General features: G+C 34.6%; 2 protein-coding genes and 1 pseudogene across 2 annotated transcripts in view; all 3 read right to left on the bottom strand.

Annotated features, from left to right (window-relative positions):
• Window positions 1–282: 282 nt before the first annotated feature.
• LOC120173271 lies at window positions 283–2,462 on the bottom strand (annotated as a pseudogene).
• A 1,453-nt stretch (window positions 2,463–3,915) lies between these two features.
• The window catches only part of LOC120173215 (plant UBX domain-containing protein 8-like), a 32,992-nt gene continuing 14,036 nt past the window's right edge, over window positions 3,916–22,871 (bottom strand). The window contains exons 2-13 of the mRNA XM_039180449.1: window positions 19,368–19,377; window positions 8,277–8,432; window positions 7,337–7,398; window positions 6,745–7,252; window positions 6,556–6,642; window positions 6,158–6,273; window positions 5,824–6,034; window positions 5,471–5,668; window positions 5,204–5,368; window positions 4,556–4,699; window positions 4,412–4,468; window positions 3,916–4,271 (exon numbers count right to left, since the gene is read on the bottom strand). Coding sequence (XP_039036380.1) covers window positions 4,164–4,271; window positions 4,412–4,468; window positions 4,556–4,699; window positions 5,204–5,368; window positions 5,471–5,668; window positions 5,824–6,034; window positions 6,158–6,273; window positions 6,556–6,642; window positions 6,745–7,252; window positions 7,337–7,398; window positions 8,277–8,360 — 1,740 coding nt within the window. The 5' untranslated portion in view covers window positions 8,361–8,432; window positions 19,368–19,377 and the 3' untranslated portion in view covers window positions 3,916–4,163. The remainder of the gene's footprint in view (window positions 4,272–4,411; window positions 4,469–4,555; window positions 4,700–5,203; window positions 5,369–5,470; window positions 5,669–5,823; window positions 6,035–6,157; window positions 6,274–6,555; window positions 6,643–6,744; window positions 7,253–7,336; window positions 7,399–8,276; window positions 8,433–19,367; window positions 19,378–22,871) is intronic.
• On the bottom strand, window positions 9,965–10,837 carry LOC120173225 (extensin-3-like). Its single transcript, XM_039180454.1, has one exon. The coding sequence runs from the start codon at window positions 10,835–10,837 to the stop codon at window positions 9,965–9,967; it is 873 nt and encodes a 290-aa protein (XP_039036385.1).

Here is a 22,871-nt window from a genome sequence, read left to right as displayed (position 1 = left end):
ATCTTGATTTCTAAAAATTACGAATACAATTTTAAATTTAATTTATGATCTTCGAAGTTGAAACATGAATGCAATTCAAGTAAATATGATTTACGTTAAGTAATCAATGAAATTCTTTACAAGGAAAGAGAATGGTAAAGATAAAGAGATGAACCAAAGCAAGGAACGCAGAGAACGAACACAAATCAATTGAAATCCTTTATATGAAGATAAATTTCCAGCTACATTAACCTGATAAACTAACAAGCGATGAAGCTAAAAAGAATTTTATGATGCATAAAGAATCAAAGAATAAACAGCAAATTCTGACTGATCTAAAAGACTGTCCTTGAAACAAGTGAATCAGTATGTATGAAGTTACTGTATGCAACAAAAGAATGAAAGAATAATGAGTGATTCGTTTCACCTACAAAGAATACCTCACTGTATGCAATAATGGTATTAATTTGGCTGAGGAAATGAGGATGAGCTGCCTGCAACATCAATGGGTGTCCAAGCTGAGACTGAATAAAGTGGCTGATCTAACCAACTTAGAGTCAGCGCCCCTCCATCTTGCCCTTCCTTCTTCACTTTGTACTTCTCACAATAGTACATCTTCAGCAGCAATTGGCTCTGCACCACTTCTCTCTCTGTAATTCCCATGCATCTGAACCTTCCTTCCTCCATCAACTTCCTCCACTTCTCGAAACTCTCATGCCTTTCGACCCTGTCGCTACCTTCACAAGAAATTATGTTCCGGATTTCCCTTGCAAACATCTCCTCCACTTTGATCCTAACTGGACTCTCCATGGGAAGGCTTGAATCAATGGAATCAAAAATGGCGGAGTAGTATCTCAATGAATTAGCAACCCTTGCTTCTAAGCTGAGTACATTATGTTCAGCTTCTTGCTCGGCCATGATGACCACCGTGGGGTTCGTGCTACGAATAAGTCCCAAGAAGTCCCTCAGAGCTCCTCCATTTCCATCATAAAGTGTCTTGTGCAGTTGAAACGCACAGTTCACAGCTACAGTCTCTTTCTCCTTTACATGGAGCATCCACAACCTTACATCTTCTAACCGGTCCACAACTGGATGGAACTCGAAAGGCAAATTCAATGCCTCAGCAAATCCCGAGAGCCTGTATCCCGTTTCATTCAGTTCTTGCTTCGACTCTCCAATCCCGGTAACTCTAACATGGCTCGGTGGATTAGTCCTTGAAGCTAAACTCTGGAACAAACTAGGCCACTGCAGCCCTTGCTTGATGTCGAAATCTATTATGTGAACCCTGTCTTTTCCTTCATAGGCTCTCAACAATATCTCATTTGATGTGAAGTGAACAAATTTCGGAATTGGACTTATCTGATTCAAGAGCCTGAATGCTGTACCATTGTCATCATCAAATCTATCAAGCTCACGAGGAGTTGTGATGTGAAAAATGTGAGGCCAAAGCCTCGTGACTCGAAGAGCCAAAGCTTCAGTATAGTAAGCGGTTAGGCGGCTTATAGCACTTCCTCTTGGAGAAGCAAGATCACCCAACTTAGCTATAAATGATTGATTGCTGTAATGTTGTTTGATCCAATTGCTTCAACGCAAGCTGTAAGTAAGTGAACAAGCTCGAACCCCTGATGCTCCCCATGGTTGTTCTCCTCCTCATAAGCACCAATACCAGCACCCTCATGCGGGTGAGGATTCCCTGACCCGTTGCCCACTTCATATTCTGTGGCTTGTTCGTTTAACCTAAGTCCCAAACTACGACTCTCCGAAGAAGTACTCGATCCTGAAGCTTCCTTTACCGGCCTGTGGATTGTCTCGACATCCTTTTCCCCGACATCGGTGATTTCAGTTATTACTGATTCGGTCCAAGGATTGTTAGACGATGGCAAAGGCAGTGAAATTACTTCACTAGACACAAAACACGACCTTTCTTCATCCCCTGAACAAGTCAGAGAGAAAGGATGTTGAGGAGCACTTTGTCGAGTAAAACCTGGTTGAAACCAAAAATCTGCAGCCAAACTCAAACTATCTCCACCACCTTCATGAATATCACCCGAAATCTGATTATGACAGCTACCCCTTTTCCTCTTGGCCCTGTTTATGACTGACTCATCAATGAAACCCTCGGCAAACCTCTTCAAACATTTCCCTTTTTTCTCCCAAAGCTCATCCTTGATCTCTCTCCTTCCTTGGAATGGATTCTGCGCGGCAATAGTCAATGGTGGCAGCTGGATATTCTGCTTGAGAGAACAACTGCTGGTCTTGGATTCAATCGGTTTCTCAACAGAAAGGCCAACAGGCGTAATAGGCTGTGACCTTGAAGAAGTGTCCTTGCGAGAAAAACTACATGGCAAGTCCAGTCTCTGTGTGCTCATCGAAGTTGGGAAATGGCAAGCTTGAAACTGTGCGGACGATTCACTCTTCAATCTATGCCTTGGTGACAGCAATGTTGAACTAGAACACCCTGCCAACATTTCTCTACAACCTTGCTATTTTTTTTGTTTGCCTTCAATTCACTCACCCCTAGTTTGTTTTCTCTATTTTCTTTCCCTGTCTCTCTTTGTTTGTATAAGTTTTATGCGGTGTATGAGTTTGTCTCTTTTTTATGTATAAGTCTTATATGTTCATATGGAACTTTGCATGTATACTTGGACAACTAAATGCAGAGAGATGGACAAATTCTAAGTGTGTGATTTTCAAGAAACAAAATAAGAAGGAATCCGATTTTTTTTTTAAAAAAAATACCGAAACGAATCAACGAATATTGGAAATGCAAGTGTTCCTATATGAACAATGTGTGTGTATACAATGAAGAACTAAAAAAAAAAGAATCCCAGCCCAGAAAGAATGAAAAGATTTGTTAACAACTACACAGAAACATGTACCGCAAAACGATCATTGGATTCCCAGACATTCAAAAAAGAGAACTCATTCGAAAAGGGTATGATCAACAGTGTAAAAGACATGAAAATTGGAAACAAAAGCGCGTAGAAACTCAAACCTGGACTTGATATCCTGAAAAACATTGAAACCCATCTCAGCTTTTGATGTTTGCAAACACTCCATGCTAACTGAAAACAGAACCCAAACTACCCAGCTCTGAAATCAAACTAAACGATGAACCAACAAATGAAACATATCCCCTCGAAGCTCACAACCCCAGAAAACCATCTAAAGAGTTTATCGAAAACCTTTTACTATTTCTCTGGGTTCATGTTGTTGATTTTACTACACCTACTAACTACTATAGTCTATTGTATACTACCACCGTATACACCTTACTAGTAAACACTTACCTCTGTCACCCCTTCACGTCTCCATCATTACTTTCCCTTTTCTTTTGGTTTCTGAGCTTTTGATTTCAGGCAAAAAATACCATGGTGAACAATACCCTTTGTGACCGTTGGGGTGTTGTCGTTGAGATATGACCGTTAGGGAGTTGGTTGCTCGAAGTTCCCCCTTTATTTTCTTTCTTTAGTTGTACTATTATTATTATTATTTATTTTTATAATTTAGAGAGTGCTGAAATTCACATGATGTACACGTGCTTGTCTCCTAATGGCTGATACCCATTCTGTTAACCGTTGGATCACCGGCTCCCATACGGTCATACCTCAATTATATACATTCCGTTTCCTACTTTTTTAATCGTCTTACAAAAATTAACATTTTTTAACTTCTTAACCTATTTTAGCTATAATTAGGTATTAATGTTTTACCTGTCCATTAATTAGTTAACATATGACTGAAAATAAAAATATTGATATCGAGTTGTAACACTTTTTAGCATAAAACATTTTATTGTTAAATGATTAAACAAAAATATTACTAATAATTAGGTGATTGACAGTGTAATTATCCCTATAACTAGAACATGCTAACGTAGGGGTTCGGTTTGGGGAAGGACCAACAAATGAATATAAAGCTCAAAAGGATACGAGGAAAGCAAAGACGCACCCTCCTCCATCCATAACCGCATCATCCACTTTTAATCAATAGAAAACCACCACCAATATAATACTGACCATTGTCAGGTCAGATTAATGGTATCCTACCCTGAAATTTAATCAACCAAATACCACCAACCAACCCTTCATGAAATCCATGTTCTTCAGGTTCCAATAAAACTAAAAGATTTTCCCAGTAATTTTCTACCATAATCGTCTAGGGATTAAGATGTTTTTACTTCTTCACATCAACTCCAGAAATAAGGCTTCTTGTTTGCTTGTTAACCCTAGTTCATTTAGTGTCAAATTTCTCTCTCCATCGCCAAAAGCACGCCTCGGGTATGGCCTTACCTGTGCAGCAAATGTTGTAATTAGAATGCTATTACATATATTCCTTGCAGGAAATAAGTAGGGAATATTTTCGACCAATGCTGAAAAATAAATCATCCATCCATCTCGAATGATATGATGGACTCGGGATGAGAATTTACCAGTCTATAAGTTCCTGGCTTGACCCCTCTACCAATATCTATGAAGTCATATAGGGACTGCAAAACACAATCAAAGTCAGGTCTAACATTAATTAAGCATGCACAAGGAGAGGTGACTCAATTGATTCTTCTTTGCACGTTTACCTGCAGCCTATCAGACTTCAGAAATCTGCGCCCTCGGCGACTGCCATCAGGCATTCGCACAAGAAGGGTTACAGCATTTTGCTCATTGGCTGCTGGCTCCTGAGGCAGTGAAGCTTCTTTAGCAGCTAATTGTCTCTCACATTCCTGCAAATGGAATCAGAAATGATGCAATTCAGAATCATGAAAAGTATATACCTACAGTGAATGAAGTTCTATTTAAAAAGAATAAATTAAGTACAAATAAGTTGATTGGAAAGCAATAGCCAAATTAACAATTCTTTTTTCTTACTTACAGAAAAAATAAATTATCTCAATAATAAAATGCATTTTATATCATCTACAGTAAGACATCGACAGAATGAATTGCTGTGATGAAGATAACATTGACAAGGACTATAGTTATACGAGATTTACAACAAAACTTTGTTTCACCTATATGAAAATGTTTGTTAGTAAAAATTTAATCATCCTGCATAAAGTTAAAAACAAGTATCTATATAATAAATTGGCTTCGAATTATTGTTAGAATGTAATTCTTTATCTACAAAATCAAGACACGAGATAGAACATATCATTTTCCTCAATTCATGGACCAAAAATATACACCAGTTAAGCTTACTACCGATCAGAACTCTAACAAATAATTACCTGTTCCTCTTCCACTTTCCTGCGTAGCTCTTCCTCTTTTCGCTGCTTTTCTTCAAGAGCAGCTTTTCTAGCTGCTTCCTCCTCTAAACAGCGAGCTTCGGCTTCTTCTATTGCTTTCAACTCTTTTTCTCTGTCAGCTTGCAATGATGCATAATATTCATCATCCTGAATGCATCATGTATGTTGGCAACTGTTATACCATTTCTGCTGGACCAAAATACCCACCTTGCAATCAAATAGAAAAATATAAACAAAATAAAAACTAACTTGCTGCTCTCGTATCAAGCGCTGGGCTGCCAAAGAGGGTGATGGAGGGTGAGGGGCACGCCAGGGATTGGAGCCCTCAGGTCGCATGAACTGATGAGGTGCATATGCAGAACGATATCCACTTTCAGGGATTCCACCAAACATTGCAGCCTCAAGCATGACTGCTTCATCATGCTCCTCAGATGAGATGCCTCCCCACTATGATTTAGCAGACAGCAGAAACCAAATATTACTTTTAGAAAATAATATAAGTGAAAGGCACTAGTTAGAAGAGAAAGTCGAGTAAAGATATGAAATGCTTTGTATACTTAAGTTCTAATTGCACATCAGAGAAAATTGGGCAAGCGTTTAACCTCATCAGAAGGAAAGGCATTTCCATTGCTCTGTGGGAGATTGCCTATGTCTTGTGGTCCAGGACTTGATGGTGGGCTAGCCTCAACAGCTCCAATTTCTTTCACAGATTCCCTCGAGCCAGATAATGCCTGTCTGGGCCTGTGCCTAACTAGAGGCTGCTGCTCCACATTTTCAGCATCATCTTGAATGGAAGAGCTTCCTCTCATTAACCTAGACCAACTCAATTAAGTACATCATAAAATGAAGCAAGGGCAAATAGAGTTACAGATTTGTCATCATAACACAATAACACGACAGAACACATAATGCTTAAAAAGTGACCATGAGATGTACCTCCCATTTGAGGTAGCCAAGTTTCCGAGCTTCACCTCAGCTGGTTTAGAAGCTACCGATTCTGATGTTCCGGCAGACTGACCCCGCACATGCAATGCCCTTTCTTGCTCTGCTGACTGAATTTGGTAACATTCAATAAAATGAAAATATTATCATATTTTTTTTGGAGAACATGTAGGAATGGTGTGTACAGATTCTTTACTTATACACTGTCGGCAAAATATGTTCATCTAGGATAAAATTATACTGCTTCTGAAAGTAGAAACTTCAGGGTTGTGGTGCATGAAATGCATTGACAACAGCTATCAAAATCTCCATGTTTGCAAAACGCAAAATATGATTTTAACAAAATATTATCATATGAAAACATGATTTTAACAAACTAAACCGCAACAAACCTTCAAGGACAATGAAACTGCTTCTGCAAGTTGAGCATCCTCCTCCATATGAGACCGATTGGGTGGAGGCTCCAGATCATTGTCATCCTGCACAAACATTAAAAGGAAAATTGTGAGGCAAACATTTACTCCATCTACAAGTGCACCAGAACAGTATGACACTGGAAACATCCGTATGTAAAAATTTACCTCAACTTCCCATTTAGAAGCCTCAATTGCAGCTCGAATCATTTGTTCTTCAACGTCATTGCCATAGTCTGGCAAGTTATCAAAGACAGGAGCACTGGGTGTAACACGTTGGTCCTGAGAGGGATTGTTCAGCTGACGTGGCAGCATCGTAGAATCCTCATCCACTTCATCAATTATAACAGTCTCATTGGAATTAGGTTCATGTGCTTTTTCTGTTTCAGAGACATCCTCAATGACAGGAGCATGACCAGAATGATTTGATGGCTCATTGCTATCGTTAACCTCTATTGGTATCTCCCTCACCTCTCTCGGATGTGTAACCGATGGTTCACGAGTTGTAAAATCAGAAGCACCATCAAAGAAGCTTCTATAAAAGTTTGAGTCAAGCAATGAGAATGCATTCATCGTTCTAGACGCCGGGAGAAGTGGAAAGACTGGCCTGCTTGGTACAGTTTCTAATGGATTGTCTATATCCATGGCATCATCTACAGCCGATGTTGACCTTGTGCTGCAAACAGGAAAAATAAATAAATAAATAAAGCTATAAACAGAGAATTGCTAATCATAAGAGAGGATAGCACAATTGACAAACATGGTTCTATCTCCTTCGCTGAAATGTGCATTGACAGCTGCATTTAGATCACTACCATGCTCCTGATTCCAAGCAAAATAAATAACAGAAAAGTTAGAGATGTAAATATCTAACACTTGAATTTGGGAACAGATACAAATAATCCAAACTAACTCAAATAAAAATGCAACGCAAGAAGTCAATTCGATAGTGATAATGGTGTTATCCAAACATCTCTTCCTCAAGCCATTTTCTTCATAAAATTCTATAGAACACCTTAGCAAACTATAAATTGAAGTGATGCCTAGGAATTCCAGACTCCAGAGTCAGATATTTAGAACAAAGTTCAATTTAACCATCAGTATGAATAAGGGGTAAGCTCAATGAGTCCAAAATGCAAAAGTTACAAAGACACTGACTGTAAGACTTCAAAAATCACTAATAACATTAAAGGGGCACCAATCCATGTTAAGTGCCCCTTGCTTCCATAGCCTTTGTAAGAGCTTCGAGACTAACTACTGGAGGTTCAGAAAACCTTAGGCGTTATAATAATCAACATCAAATGCATTTTCACGAAACTATGAAAAGAACCCCAGTTCAAATTCAAAATAAAATGCAACCTCGCCATTTCATTCAACTTTCCCCTTTTGGATACCAACTATCCAATTTCTTCCTCTTTAACTTGTTCATTTGACATGTACGTTATACACGCGGATAAAAACTAATTGAAAAGGGGGAAATTATGGATAATTCATTCAACCCTTAAAATACGCCATTGATTAAAGTCTCTGAATAAAATTCTTATCCAACAGCAAGCAAAATTAAATCAACAATTCGAAGCAACAAAAATCCAATTAATTAACAAACCAATCAATACTGCATCCGATCAGTTATTAGCCTATAATGAGAAACCAATTGAACAATCAAGCTAAAATTAAATGAAAAGTTTCTGGAAAACTACCTCCAGCTTTTCTATGGCAACAGCTTCGGAGGCCCCAGTGATGCCCATGAAAGTTTCGATTGCTTCCGGATCAGTTCTGGCCATTTCGGGAATTAGGTTTTCCCCCTTTTTTAATTTAATTTTTCGCAGCTTATATTTTCAGGGTTTTTTTTTTATGTATAACAGAAAAAAAGAGGGGATGAAACACATGATATTTGTGGAAAGTTTGCTTGGGGATGGCCTTTTATACAGGCCTTGTTTTATTTATGGATAAACTATACACATACCATTGAAGTTTAAGTAGTATATCATTTATACCAATTACTTTTTAATTTTTCTAATTTTAACATAAGACTTTGGTTTTAACTTTAATTATGTCATTGTATCATTAAAATTCAAATTATGTGATGACATAGACGAAACGATCTCATTTTGATTGTTTTAGGCACTAAATTTTAAGGGTGTATTGATTTTACCACTAAACTTTTAAATATTTTATTTTTGGTACTACATTGTTCTGGTTGTCGTCAACAACCAATCATTGCACATCATTGATCTTCTTTTGTGGTAAGATCAATATCAAAACATTCGTATTTCATATCAATTAGTATTATCGGATGATCATAAAAGAATTATGATTTTAGGAGTTTTGGGGCTTTTTGATATTTAAAGGGTTTTGGTGTGTTTGTTTGGAAATTCGAATAGTGAGAAGCATTATTTCGAAAAGACAAACATTAAACCTCAAACAAGTCTTATCGGACAGTAAAAAAAATCAGAGTATTATCACGTTGAATTTTTAAATGAATTTTCGTCCATTTTGAGTGGTTTGTGAAAAAACAATTTTAAGAGAAGAAAGTTGAGTGAAATGCAAACGATTTAGTACTAATTTTGTCACAAAAGATGATCGATAGAAAAATAATAAACTATATAATATCCTTAAAATAATTTATTTAAAAATTTAATAAAAATTCAATATTTTAGTGTCTAGAATTATATTTTATGAATAAACAAAGAATATGGATTCCATTCTATTAAAACACAATACAATTTTCAAGAAATATTTTCAAACGACCATAACGGTTTCGACACCTCTCCACCGTGTCCCTCTCTTTGGCACTTAATGCCACGCTCTCCGCTTCACAAACGCAGGAATCTCAGCAAAACGCAGGGACCGAACCCTGAAAAGGCTGCGGCTAAGGATTTAAATAACGGTCCGTTACCGTAATAATATTCATTATATAACGATAATAATGTTATTCAAAATTGTTATTGTATGAGTACAATACTTACAAAAACGTGAGTTATGTCCACAATCACAACATACGCAACATAAATAAAAATTCGACAACTTAAATCTTCGATGCAGCTCTTCATGCTTGTGTGGACGAAATAAGTGATATGGAAACATAGGTCAATGCAGCTTTGAATGATGAAGATACCAGCATGGGTGGCTTCTCTGAGAATGCCATGGCTCTTCATCAGAAGCTTTGGTTTCGTTAGATTGTTCAATTTTATCTATTGCTACTGTATAAAATTTTATGGTGTTAATACGTCAAATATAAATACATGAAATAAACAAAATAATATAGTAAAAGAAAATAAAGTCATTACAATAGGATAAGATATATTACTTCTAAATAATAAATAAAAGCTTATTTTTTATTTTATTTAAATAATTGAATATTTCTATTCTAATGAAATTACAAGGACTAGTCAAGTTGAGAAATAGGCGGAGGTAGAGAGTGACGATGAGGATTTGGTCTTTCCGGTGTATTTCTTTTCACAATGATATTAAAAGCATGAGGCGACATAGGAGGAAAATTGTGATGAAGAGGATTTGGACCTTCCAGGGTTTCTCTCTTCACAATAGCATTAAAAGCATGAGGTGACGTAGGAGGAAAATTGTGATGAAGGGGATTTGGACCTTCCGGGGTTTCTCTCTTCACAATAGCATTAAAAGCATGAGGCGAAGTTGGAGGAAAATTGTGATGAAGGGGATTTGGACCTTCCGGGGTTTCTCTATTCACAATAGAATTAAAAGCATGAGGCGAAGTTGGAGGAAAATTGTGATGAAGGGGATTTGGCCCCTCTGGCGTTTCTCTCTTCACAATAGCATTAAAAGCATGAGGCGACGTAGGAGGAAAATTGTGATGAAGGGGATTTGGACCTTCCGGGGTTTCTCTATTCACAATAGCATTAAAAGCATGAGGCGAAGTTGGAGGAAAATTGTGATGAAGGGGATTTGGACCTTCCGGGGTTTCTCTATTCACAATAGCATTAAAAGCATGAGGCGAAGTTGGAGGAAAATTGTGATGAAGGGGATTTGGCCCCTCTGGCGTTTCTCTCTTCACAATAGCATCAAAAGCATGAGGCGACGTAGGAGGAAAATTGTTATGAAGGGGATTTGGCCCTTCCGGGGTTTCTCTATTCAACGTAGGAGGAAAAATATGATAAAGGGAATTCGATCCTTCCGATATTAAACTCTTTCGAGAGATCAGGCCATCAAGCCATCGCGGTTCAGAAATTACGAGTAAAGTAGATAAAATCACGTAAACAAAAACAGATTCCATTTTGACAGCCATTTTCACGGTTAAAGTACACAATATGGGCGATGGTAAGAACTAAGAAGCATGGCATGGTACACTCTATTTATATAGGCAAAATTACAATTACAATCCCGGAGATTGTGATACTGTGTAATTATGCCTTTTTGACTATTTATGCTTTGATTGCGTTTAGAATTTTAGAAACATGCCTTTTCCATTTTATTAACATCTTAAAGTTTTACTTCCACGATGCAGTGGTTTTGTTATGGAAATATTAATTTTCTATTTTATGGAAAATAGATTATTCATTTATGTATATAATATTCGATTCCCTCTTCCATGTAATGTTTCCATGGTATAGCTTATTCATTAATGAAGAAAATATCTGATTTACTTTTTTATGGAAATATGACAATTCTTTTTTCTTTTTTTGAAAATTGGAAATATTACAATTCAATCGTGAAAGTGAGGGACGATCCTACTAATTCCAACTTTTATTCTATATTTAAGAGGTTTAAATAAAATAATTTAGTTCGATACGTTTTTGAATAGAAAATCTTATGCACATTTAATATGTGGATTGAGCTTTAGTCTCAATATTCAAGCAGAGACGGAACCAAGATTTTAGTTCGGGGTAAAATATAATTAATAATTAAAACTAGAGGGTAAAATCAAAATAAATCAAAATTTAAAGGTTAAATTTATATCTTTTATTTTAGTTTCTACATATTATGTAATTTATAACTCATAAAAGTTAAATTTATAGTGTATGATAAATATTAAAAGATATGATGCTTATGGTTCAATTCTGAATAAAAATATATAAAAATTTATTTACTACGAGAGAGAAAATATATTTTTTCCATTTGCCGATATCCTCAAAGCATATAATATTTGCCGAAAAAGAAAAAGAAATCTTATACAGTTCGAACAAATATATATATTCTCATCCAGATTGGGTACCGGTAGCTTTTAATATCCATACAACCGGTCGTAATTATGATTATAATCTGTAGTGAAAACTGACAGGAACCTCAACTTTAAGGGCTATTAGGCTGAAAGGACCTTAAAAATCTCAGTAATTTTCATTTTATTGTGCTCCACACTCCATACCCAAACGCAGAAGCAGTCGTTATTGTAATTGCCGTTAGCAAAATCAATCTGTATATAATTGGTTTAATATACCATTTGCCTCTAAAGTTTTCCCTTTTTTTTCAATTTGCTACCTGATAATTTGTTTTTTGTCAATGGTACCCTAGAGTATACAAACATTACTCATTTAACTCCAAAAAGTAATGTTCACTAAAAAAATTGATCACTTGCAGCATGTCATATCAACTCCCAACTATTTTATCTCTATTGATATCTAAAGTTTTTTTTTAGGGTTAACTCCTTCAAATAACACTCACATTTAAGCGCGGACTCGTTTATGTCACAGACGTTTCAAATTTGTCAATTTTAAGAGTGGCCGTTAATTCATTAACGGAGCGATGATATGTCATCTCTGTTCCGTGACGGCGATGACATGGCCCCCTCATCAAAACGGCGTCGTTTTGTTGATTAAAGAAATAATTTTCATGGAATTTGAATTGTATACCCTTAAAATTCAAAACTAAATACCCAACCACTAAACTAACTTAATAACTTGATATAACCTTAACAAAACTATTATAAATATTTATCACTACCACCGTCACCCTCATTATCTTCCTCCATCCATAACAGTTCTACTACTAATTTTCAATCATTATCTTTAACATCACAACCTAGAATTCATATTTTTTCTTAAAAGAAAAGGCTTGCTTTCCTTCTCGCTTTTCTTTCATTTTCTTCTTTATCTTTTGTTCATGCTGCAAATACTAAAATCAATAGAAAATGCGAACCCAGAATGAATTTTCCGAACCCACTTTAGGGGATGAATTTACTTGAAAATTACCTTGGAGTTGAAATTATTTGAGATTTTGGTTTAAATGGATTGGTCTGCACATTTGCCCTTGCCATTTGTCACTGTGTTAGCCGAGTGCTGCGAGAAAGAAGCAGTGGCACAGGTTCACTCCTGGACGGTCCTTCAGCTCCCGATGCCAACCTGTAAGAAGAATTTTGGGCTTGCAATCTGTTTCAAAAATCCTGTGTGCCACTTGATCTAGAGGAATACTCGGTTACTAACTTTAAAAACATTGATGATTTATCTTCCAAGAGACGTGCCGGAGTATCAAACTCTGCAACTCGACCTGCAAATAAGTTCCCGGTTTATTCAGAAAGCTTCAAGAGTTTCAGTGAAAATAATACTGAAGCAATCCTGAACTCAAAATGAAAATTTAAAGACATAGCTTTACATATCATCACTTAACACCAAAATAAGATCACTGTCAATTACGGTTGAAATGCGATGTGCAATAATGAGGTTGACGGTGGTAGTGATAAACATTTATAATAGTTTTGTTAATGTTATACCAAATTCTTAAGTTAGCTTGGTAGTTGAGTATTTAGCTTTGGATTCTAAAAGTCTATTGTTCAAATTTCATGAAAAGCTTTTTTTCATCAACAAAACGATGTCGTTTTAAGCTTTTTGAGCATCAAAACGGTCGTTCCAAAACGATGTCGTTTTGATGAGGGAGCCATGTCATCGCTGTCACGGAACAGAGATGACATGTCATCACTCCGTTAATGAATTAACGGCGGAGTGACATACTTGCAGCTAAACATAAATGTCAGTGTTAAAATTGACAAAATTGAAACGTCAGTGACATAAACGAGTCCACACTTAAAGGCGAGTAGCATTTGAAGTAGTTAACCCTTTTTTTTATTATAAGTACCAATAATATTTGTAAACATCTCCTAAATTATGTCTAACTGTTTAAAAATTATCAGTCAATGAAATTACACTATTTGAGCATCACTTTTGTCATATTAAATCTGTTTTATTTTAACAGAAAGATAAATTCAACGAACTATCTAATTGTTTTAAACATTGAATTCGTAATGATCGATCTTTATTGAAAGAATTATTCAAATGCACTCCTTTTGCACTTCTTTAAAAGAATGGGTTTTTCTTTAGTGATTTGCTCTTTTCCATAAAAATGTTTAAAAATATTTCATTCATTTAGAAGATTTATGAACCAGTGCATTAATCAAAGATCAGTAATGACAAGAGTTAGGAGGACTGAGCGGACTGAGCCTTGATACTCTTCCTTTTCTAGAATTAGTACATTATGAACGCTAAGCAGAACATGAGCATTATAAAGAGGATTTGGTCCTTCTTATGTTTATTTTTTTACTATGAACTTATTGAAGGTAGGAGGATCGAAAGGAGTATTATGAAGAGGAGCTGATTCTCTTAGTATTTATCTCTTCACATTGAACTCATTAAAGACAGAAGGACTGACAGGAGTATTATAAAGAGGATCTGGTCCTCCCGGTGTTTATCTCTTCACGGCGAACTCATTAGAGATAGGAGGGTTGAGAGGCTTATTATGAAGAGGATCTGGTCCTCCCGATGTTTGGTCTCTTCACGATGAACTCATTAGAGACAAGAGGGTTTAGAGGTTTATTATGAATAGGATCTGATCCTCATGGTATTTGTCTCTTCACGATGAACTCATTAGAGGCAAGAGGGCTAAAAGGTTTATTGTTATTAAGATCGGATCCTTTTGGTGTTTGTCTCTTCACAACGAACTCATTAGAGGCAAGAAGACTGTGATGTTTATTGTGAATAGGATCCGGTCCTCCCGATGTTTGTTTCTTCACGATGAACTCATTAGAGACAAGAGGACTGATAGGTTTATTGTAAATAGGATCTGATCCTCCTCGTGTTTATCTCTTCACGGCGAACTCATTAAAGGCAAGAGGGTGGAGAGGTTTACTTGAATAGGATCTGATCCTCACGATGTTTGTCTTTTCACGACGAACTCATTAAAGAAAAAAGTGTTGAAAGTTTTACTATGAATAGGATCTTGTCCTCCTGGCGTTTGTTTCTTCACGAAGAACTCATTATAGACATGAGGGCTGAGAGGTTTATTGTGAATAGGATCTAGTCCTCTCGGTGTTTTTCTTTTCACGACGAACTCATTAGAGGCAAAAGGGCTTAGAGGTTTATTGTAAAGAGGATCTAACCCTCCTAGTGTTAGTCTCTTCACGATGAACTCATTAGAGACATGAGGGCTAGAAGGTTTATTGTGAAGAGGATTTGATCCTACCGATGTTATTCTATTCACGAAGAACTCATTAGCGGCAAGAGGGCTGAGAGGTTTATTGTGAAGAGAATAAGATCCTTCTGGAGTTAGTCTCTTCACAATGAACTCATTAGAGGCATGAGGGCTAAGAGGTTTATTGTGAATAAGATCCAATCCTCTCGATGTTTATCTATTCACGACAAACTCATTAGAGGCAAGAGGGCTAAAAAGTTGTGAATAAGATATGGTCCTCCTGGTGTTTGTCTCTTCACGAAAATCTCATTAAAAGTAAGATGACTAAGAAATTTATTATGAATAGGATTTGATCCTCTCGATGTTTGTCTCTTCATGATGAATTCATTAGAGACATGAGGGTTAAAAGGCTTATTGTGAAGAGAATCTGGTCCTCCCAATATTTTTCTCTTTACGATGAACTCATTAGAGACAGGATAACTGAAATATTTATTGTGCATGGGATCTGGTCCACCCGATGTTTGTCTCTTCATGACGAACTCATTAAAGACAAGAGGACTAACAGATTTATTGTGAATATGATCTAGTCCTCACGGTATTTATCTCTTTACGATTAACTCATTAGAAGGAGGAGGATCAGAAGGACTATTATGAATAAGGTTTAGTCCAGTTGGTGTCTATCTATTCACGATGAACTCATTAAAAAGTTTTATATTCAAGGGGAGTATCGTGAAGAGGATTTGGTCCACTTAGGGGCTATTTGTTTACTTCAGAATGATTAAGCGTTGAATGATTCAAATGCTGAATGATTCAAATGCTGAATGATTCAGAGGCTTTGTATGAATTAACTCTGAATGTGACATGCTATTTGATAACGGCTCTGAATCATTCAGAATGTACTTCAGTGCTGAATCATTCAACACTGTTTTGCTAAATCATTCAACATTATTTTGCCGAATCAGTCAACACTGAATCATTCAGAGGTGCGAAACAAACGAGTTGAACGCTGAACGGTTTAACATTCAGCGCTGTCATTAAGATGCAAACAAACAACCCCTGTCTTTTCACAATGATTTTTTTAATATCAGAAGGATCATAATGAAGATAAGATTTTCTGTCAGTTGATGATGTCATTCCCACATTGTTTATCTATCTATTGAACCCATTTAGATTATCGGATCTCAGTGCTTCAACGATCATGACAAACATAGACGAAATGACAAAAATCAAAATTGACTTCATTTTAAGTTTAAAGTAAAAAAGTATGGATGATGATTTAGAAGGATAATATAATATATGATATTTATATAGGTAAATTTTGAATTAGAAATTTAGATAAGACTACATTTATGAGATAATACCTAATATTCAGATTTTCCCCTATATTGACATCGTTAGTGGTTTAAAATTTAGGAATATTGTATGTGGGAATTTTTTTTTATAGAAAATAGGAGTGTTTGGGATCTAGGTCATTTATTACAGTGCATGTGGAACTCGTTATTGTCATGGGGATGACGAGTTTCACAAAATATATTAAATGATATAACTCGTCGTATGAATTGAAACAAAATTGTATGAAACTATTCACCTCCTCGCGACGAGTTCTAAATTTTTAGTATATTTTACCGAACTTGTCACCTTCTTGTGACAAATTCCACGTGAACTGTAGCAAATGATTTAGATACCAAAATAATTCTCAAACACATGTATTTTTAATTTTTCTGCCTGAATTATTTAGACAACAAATCCATCATATTGTTCCCAATAATAATTTAACATATGTAATATTCATTTACAAAAATATATTTTATAAAGTACCTAATATTCCCTTTATCCCATTAGATTTGTCCACTCTTGATTTTTTGTCAATTTTTTAAGTTTGACTCATTATTATTGATAAAAATATAAAAATATATTTCAAAAGCCTTAAATCAATTAGTTTTGTGTATATATTTTATAAAATTTAATTATTTAAAATATTTAAAATAATAATTATCAAAATTTAAAAATTTTAACTTTTAAAAAGTCAATAAAAACACATTCAATGAGGCGAAGGGAGTATTTATTATTCTTACATAATGTTGTGATCTTGTGGTTTTGATGAAAACATTACTTTTCTCTTTTAAGGAAATATTATTTTTTTCTCTTTGTTAATACTTTTATAAAATAATTCAGTCATGAATTATGGTTCATGGATGTTAATTCATTCGAGAAGATAATATTTAATTTTATATTTATGAAAATATTAAGATCTATTGTTTTGTGTCCTATTTATTTTATGCTTACTGTGTTAAATTTAAATAAGAAAATTTCAGAGTTTATTAGGATAAAAAAAGTTCTTTTTCTTTCCAAAAAAGTTGTTTTCCTATATTTCTTTTTCAATTTAATTCTTAATTTTTTTCTCAATAGTATCCCAAGAGTACACAAACATTACTCTTTTACTCCCAAAAGTAATATTCACAAAAAAATGACCAATAATCTATTACAGTATGTCATATTAGCTCCCAACTATTTTATCTCTATTCAGTACCTAAAGTTCTTTTTGTCATAAGTACCGATAATAATTATAAACATTTCCTAAATTATTTCTAAATATTTAAAATTATACTATGTGGATATCACTTTTACCAGATTAAATCCGACTGTTTTTAATAAAAAGATAAATTCAGCGAACCGTTAAGCATTGAATTCGTAAGATCGATCTTTATTGAAAGAATTATTCAAATGCACCCCATTTTGACTTCTTTAAAAGAATGGATTTTTTAGTGATTTACCCTTTTTCATAAAAAATATAAAAATATTTTACTCTTTCTGAAAGATTTATGGGTTTGTACATTAATAAAAAACTGTTAATGCCAAGAGTTTGGAGGAGTAGGCCTTGATACTCTTCTTTTTCTAATGACATTATGAATACTAAGCAGAACAATAGCATTAAGAAGAGGATTTGATCCTTCTTGTGTTGATTTCTTCACAGTAAACTCGTTAAAGCTAGAAGGACCGAGAGGACTATTATGAAGAGGATCTGGTCCTCCCGGTATTTGTCTCTTCATACTTAAATCATTAAAAGTGGGAGGGATGAAAGGAGTATTATGAAAAGGATTTAGTCCTCCCGGTGTTTGTCTCTTCACATTGAAATTATTAAGGTAGGAGAACCGAGAGGAGTATTATGAAGAGAATATGGTCCTTCCGGAGTTTGTCTTTTCACGATGAATTCATTAGAGGCAGAAAGACTAAGAGGTTTATTGTGTATCGATCTGGTCCACTCGGTACTTGTCTCTTCACGATGAACTCATTAGAGGTAGGAGGCTGAGAGGTTTATTGTGAAGAGGATCTGGTCCACTCGATATTTGTCTCTTAATGACAAAATCATTAAAGGCAGGAGGGCCCAGAGGAATATTATGAAGAGGATTTGGTCCTCGTGGTGTTTGTCTCTTCACGACAAACTCATTAGAGGTAAGATGACTGAGAGGTATATTGTGAAGAGGATCTGATCCACTCGGTACTTGTCTCTTAATGAAAAACTCATTAAAGGCACGAGGGTCGAGAGGAGTGTTACGAAGATGATCTAGTCCTCCTGTTGTTTGTCTCTTCACGACGAACTCATTAAAGGTATGAGGGCTGAGAGGTTTATTGTGCAAAGGATCTGGTCCACTCGGTACTTGTCCCTTAACAACGAACTCATTAAAGATAGGAGAGTCGAGAAGAGTATTATGAAGAGGATGTAGTTTTCCAGGTGTTAGTCTTTTCACAACAAACTCATTAGATGCATGAGGGCTGAGAGGTTTGTTGTGAAGAGGATCTAGTCCTCCTAGTGTTAGTCTCTTCACGAAGAACTATTTAGAGGCAAGAGGACTGAGAGATTTACTGTGAAGAGGATTTGGTCCACTCGGTACTTGTCTCTTCACAACGAACTCGTTAGAAGGAGGACCGGAAGGACTATTGTGAATAGGATTTGATTCACTAGGTGTTTGTCTATTTAAAATGATATTTTTAATATTAGAAGGATCATAAAGAAGATTAAATCTTTCAATAGTCGATAACTTCATTCCCACATTGCTTTTCAAGCTGTTGAATCTGTTTGGATTACTCGTCCAGCTCAGTTGGTAGAGCACAAGGCTCTTAACCTTGTGGTCGTGGGAATGAGTCTCATGGTGGGCAATTCATAATTCGGAGGTCTCACACGGAAGCTGCTCTTAACATGGTGTTTGGGGCAGCTTACTATCCTACTTCCCCCTTATCCCATTACATATGGGAATAAGGGTCAACTAATTTATATAGACGAAATCATGATAAAAGTACATTTATAAGATAATAAATGATATTCGGATTTTTTCCCTATATTGATATTATTGGTGCCCAATAATAATTTCTAATAACAGATGTAATATTCATTTATAAAAAAAAAACATTTCCATAAAGTACTTAATATTTATTATTCTCGCATGATGTTGTCTGTTTTATGGTTTTGATGGAAGCATTCCATTTTTCTTTTATAGAACTATCATTTTCCTCCATCGTAATATTTTGTAAAATAATTAATTTTATACTTATGAAAATATTAAGATCTACTCTTTTTGAGCCACGTCTATTTTGTCCTTAATGTGTTAAATTTAAATACGATAAATTTAGAATATATTTAAATAAAAGTAGTTATTTTAAAAAAAAAAAATAGAATATTAAGATTTTTTACAGAAGAATATTAATATTTATGGTATATTTTAAAATATTAATATATATGATTATTTTACTTATATGTGTATTTTCATTAAAAAAACAAGACATTAAATAAAATAACATATAAATTCAAATATAAAAAACTAGCAAAATTGGAAAGAGAAAAGGAGATTTCAAACTAAAAGGCCGAAACTATTCATCGATGCCTACGTCATCTGGGTTGGACCACATCTCTTCTACTCCGTGTCCATGAAGCAGTGGGATTTTTACACTTTCATGGTCCATTAAGCGATTAAATATTTTATTTATATTTTAAAAAATATTAAATAACATAATTTAATTAAAACAAAAGAAAGGGAATAAAATAGAAGAGAAAGTCGGATAGAAATGAAAAACAAAACATATGGAGAAACTTGTGATCAGAGTTTTTTTTCACATATAATCCAACATTAATATTATATTTAAATTTTTAAACATTAATGATTTGTAACTTTGATGCATTTATAGCGTGTTCATACTCCTTAAAAATAAATAAACTCCCATTAACAATACACCAGAAAGAAAAATGATAAATTATACGTTTAGTATCCCAACTATAATTTTCTTTCTTTTTGATCATCCAATTATTATTTTTATTTCAAAATCATTATTCACGTTATATTTCGGTTTCGATATGCTGACGAGTCTCCGATTCTAATAGATCAGAGGGCATCCGTAGGTTTTGCTTGTTGGAATTTTACAGTAATTTTTTAGCAGTACGTTAAGATCAACGTTGATGTTGAAGCTGTCGAAACCGAAGATTTGGAACTCGACCATACCGCAAAGGCAAAGGTCCGCATTAGTAGCGACCAAGTTTGAAAGGAGGTTGCAGCATGGGCTACCCTGGCCTCCCCCGAGAATCCCTAAGGGCAAAACATCGACGCAAGCACTCAAGTCAGTGCCGGGGCATTGGGTAAGTGTACCTGTAACGGCAGCGTCCGCCATCGAGAAAAACAACAGGTTGAGGGAGAGAAGAAGGGTAATTGTTGCTGAAGCCTTGGAAGCCATTTCTCAAAGGAAACAGAAATTTCAGTTAATTTGTGTTGAGAATATTGTAAAGCCCGGTGAAGTTGATGAAAAATGTTTGAGGTGGAAGAGGCTTTTTATAGATGGGAGTGTTAGAAATTAATCTTGTTTTCTTTTAATAAAGAATTAAATGCACCTAAGTTTAATTAATTAAACTTGCGAGTTTTATTGACTTCATAAACTCACTCTATTAATTAAAAGAGTTATTAATATTAAGGTAAACTATTTAAATAATGTTAATCAGTAATTACTATTAACATTTAACAGAAAAGCTGACATGATATTTAACAAAATTAATGTAACATACAAACACAACAAATCAATTTAATGACATGCTTTGCAGTTCTTTGTTATTAATTTATAATTCGTCAGTTAATTCAGAATTTACAATAAAATGATGGTATAAAAAACGTTTTTCGCATGTTATTTTTTAACTTCACTTTTAATAGTTTCATTATGAGGTTTCCCTTTTATATGCCCCTTTACATGCCCCACCGATGAGTCAATGCCACGTGTACTAATAAAATTTATTCAACTTAACAGAGGTTTGTCGTTAGTTTATTTATATAAGAGCGTTTGGTTCATAGAATGTAACATTATCAGTGAGAATGTAAGATTATCAGAGAATATGATTACTGGGAATGTTGTATTTTGTATTTGGTTGGTTTAGGAGGAATGCAAGATTACCGTGTTTGGTTAAAGGAATAAAAGATTATTGGAATGTATATTTGACCAAATTATCTTTATTATATATTTATTTTTTTAACAAGTTGAAAAATATTTATATATTTTCTTTAAAAAATTTAAATTCATAAAATTTATATATATATTTTTACAAAATTAAAAATATAAAAAAGTTTAATAAAAGGGTAAAAAATTATTTTAACCCATGAACTTCATATAAAATTCTTATTATAAACTTTTTTTTTGTAAATCTAAAATAGTTTAAGGATAAATTTATAATTTAACATTCGTAGAATTTTTATTATTCAATGATAGAAGAAGGATATTTTTGAAGAAAAAAGTTAAGGGCATTTTAGTCCAAAATACCGGTAATCCAACAATATCTAAGGAAACGGAGGAAATGATATTATCGGTAATATACCCAAAAAAATCTACTATTGTTAATAAAACATTACCGGGAATGAGATTCCCGGCTAACCAAACATAGGAATGTGGATTCCATTCCCATGGAAATCCCACATTCCTTAATCCAAACACCCCCTAACTTCTGTTTTTTGGTAGCCGGTAATCATCTTCTTCACCCTTTACCAACGAATAATATCCATTGGCGAGTTGTATTTTAAGTCCAAATCTTTTTGTTCTGATAGCATGGGCGCTGCAAATTTAGTAAATTTAAAGGTTAAAGATTTAAAATTTCAGTGATTCTGATAATGTACAACAACAAATAAAAAAACATAAAATACATAACCTAAGAAAACGAGTTGCTAACTCATCTAGAAGCTTAAAAAGACTAAAAATATGGTGTTAACCTTATAAAAACGGATTGAGATCACTGAGGAACCTTAAAACCTAAACCCACTTTAAACCCGCACCTAAAGCTTTCCATGATCAAATCATAAAATTTGAAATTTGGATGAAAGCTTGGGACATTGAGATTTCGATTCTTATCTTAGAAATTCTGATATGTGATTGAGAGCCAACAATTTTTTATCTTGAAAATTTTGGAAAATGAGAAGGAAGGATTTTGGAGAAAAGAAGAAGAAGAAGAAGACAATGGGACAAGGTTCCCCAACGTGACATAAGACCTAATTAATGATAATTCAACTTTTAGGTAAGATTAGGGATAAATTACTGCTTTGGTCCTTTTATTTTTGTCTACTATTAAAAATAGCATCTTTAAGCCTAAGTAGGCTCAAGCCCACTTTATAAGGAACCCAAAATAAACTCAAAACATTTAATTGGTTACGTGGTTTGCTCCAAGCCCACTAAGTTTACCCGAAACTACTAACCTGAAATTCGGGGCGATATACATAGTGTGACCTTGTCTTTGAATCATGAATTCCAACAAATTAGCATATAAAAGCTTGAATTTTTCAGTTTGAATGATAATTCAACTTTTAGGTAACATTAGGTATGAGATCCGATGTTAATTTTTAGTTTTAAGAAAAACCATAAGTTTAAATAGAGTAGATGTGATCTTCATCCTAGAATTGAATAAGGAG

The sequence above is a fragment of the Hibiscus syriacus genome, unplaced genomic scaffold (assembly GCF_006381635.1).
Source record: "Hibiscus syriacus cultivar Baekdansim isolate YM2019G1 unplaced genomic scaffold, ASM638163v2 tig00111942_pilon, whole genome shotgun sequence".
NCBI lineage: Eukaryota > Viridiplantae > Streptophyta > Magnoliopsida > Malvales > Malvaceae > Hibiscus > Hibiscus syriacus.
The sequence above is the reverse complement of the archived record's forward strand: the minus strand, read 5'-3'. Positions and strand labels throughout refer to the sequence as shown.

What these genes read in the sequence shown, in the direction of transcription:
- LOC120173225 (XM_039180454.1), bottom strand. Translation starts at nt 10,837, where the DNA reads ATGGCTGTCAAAATGGAATCTGTTTTTGTTTACGTGATTTTATCTACT.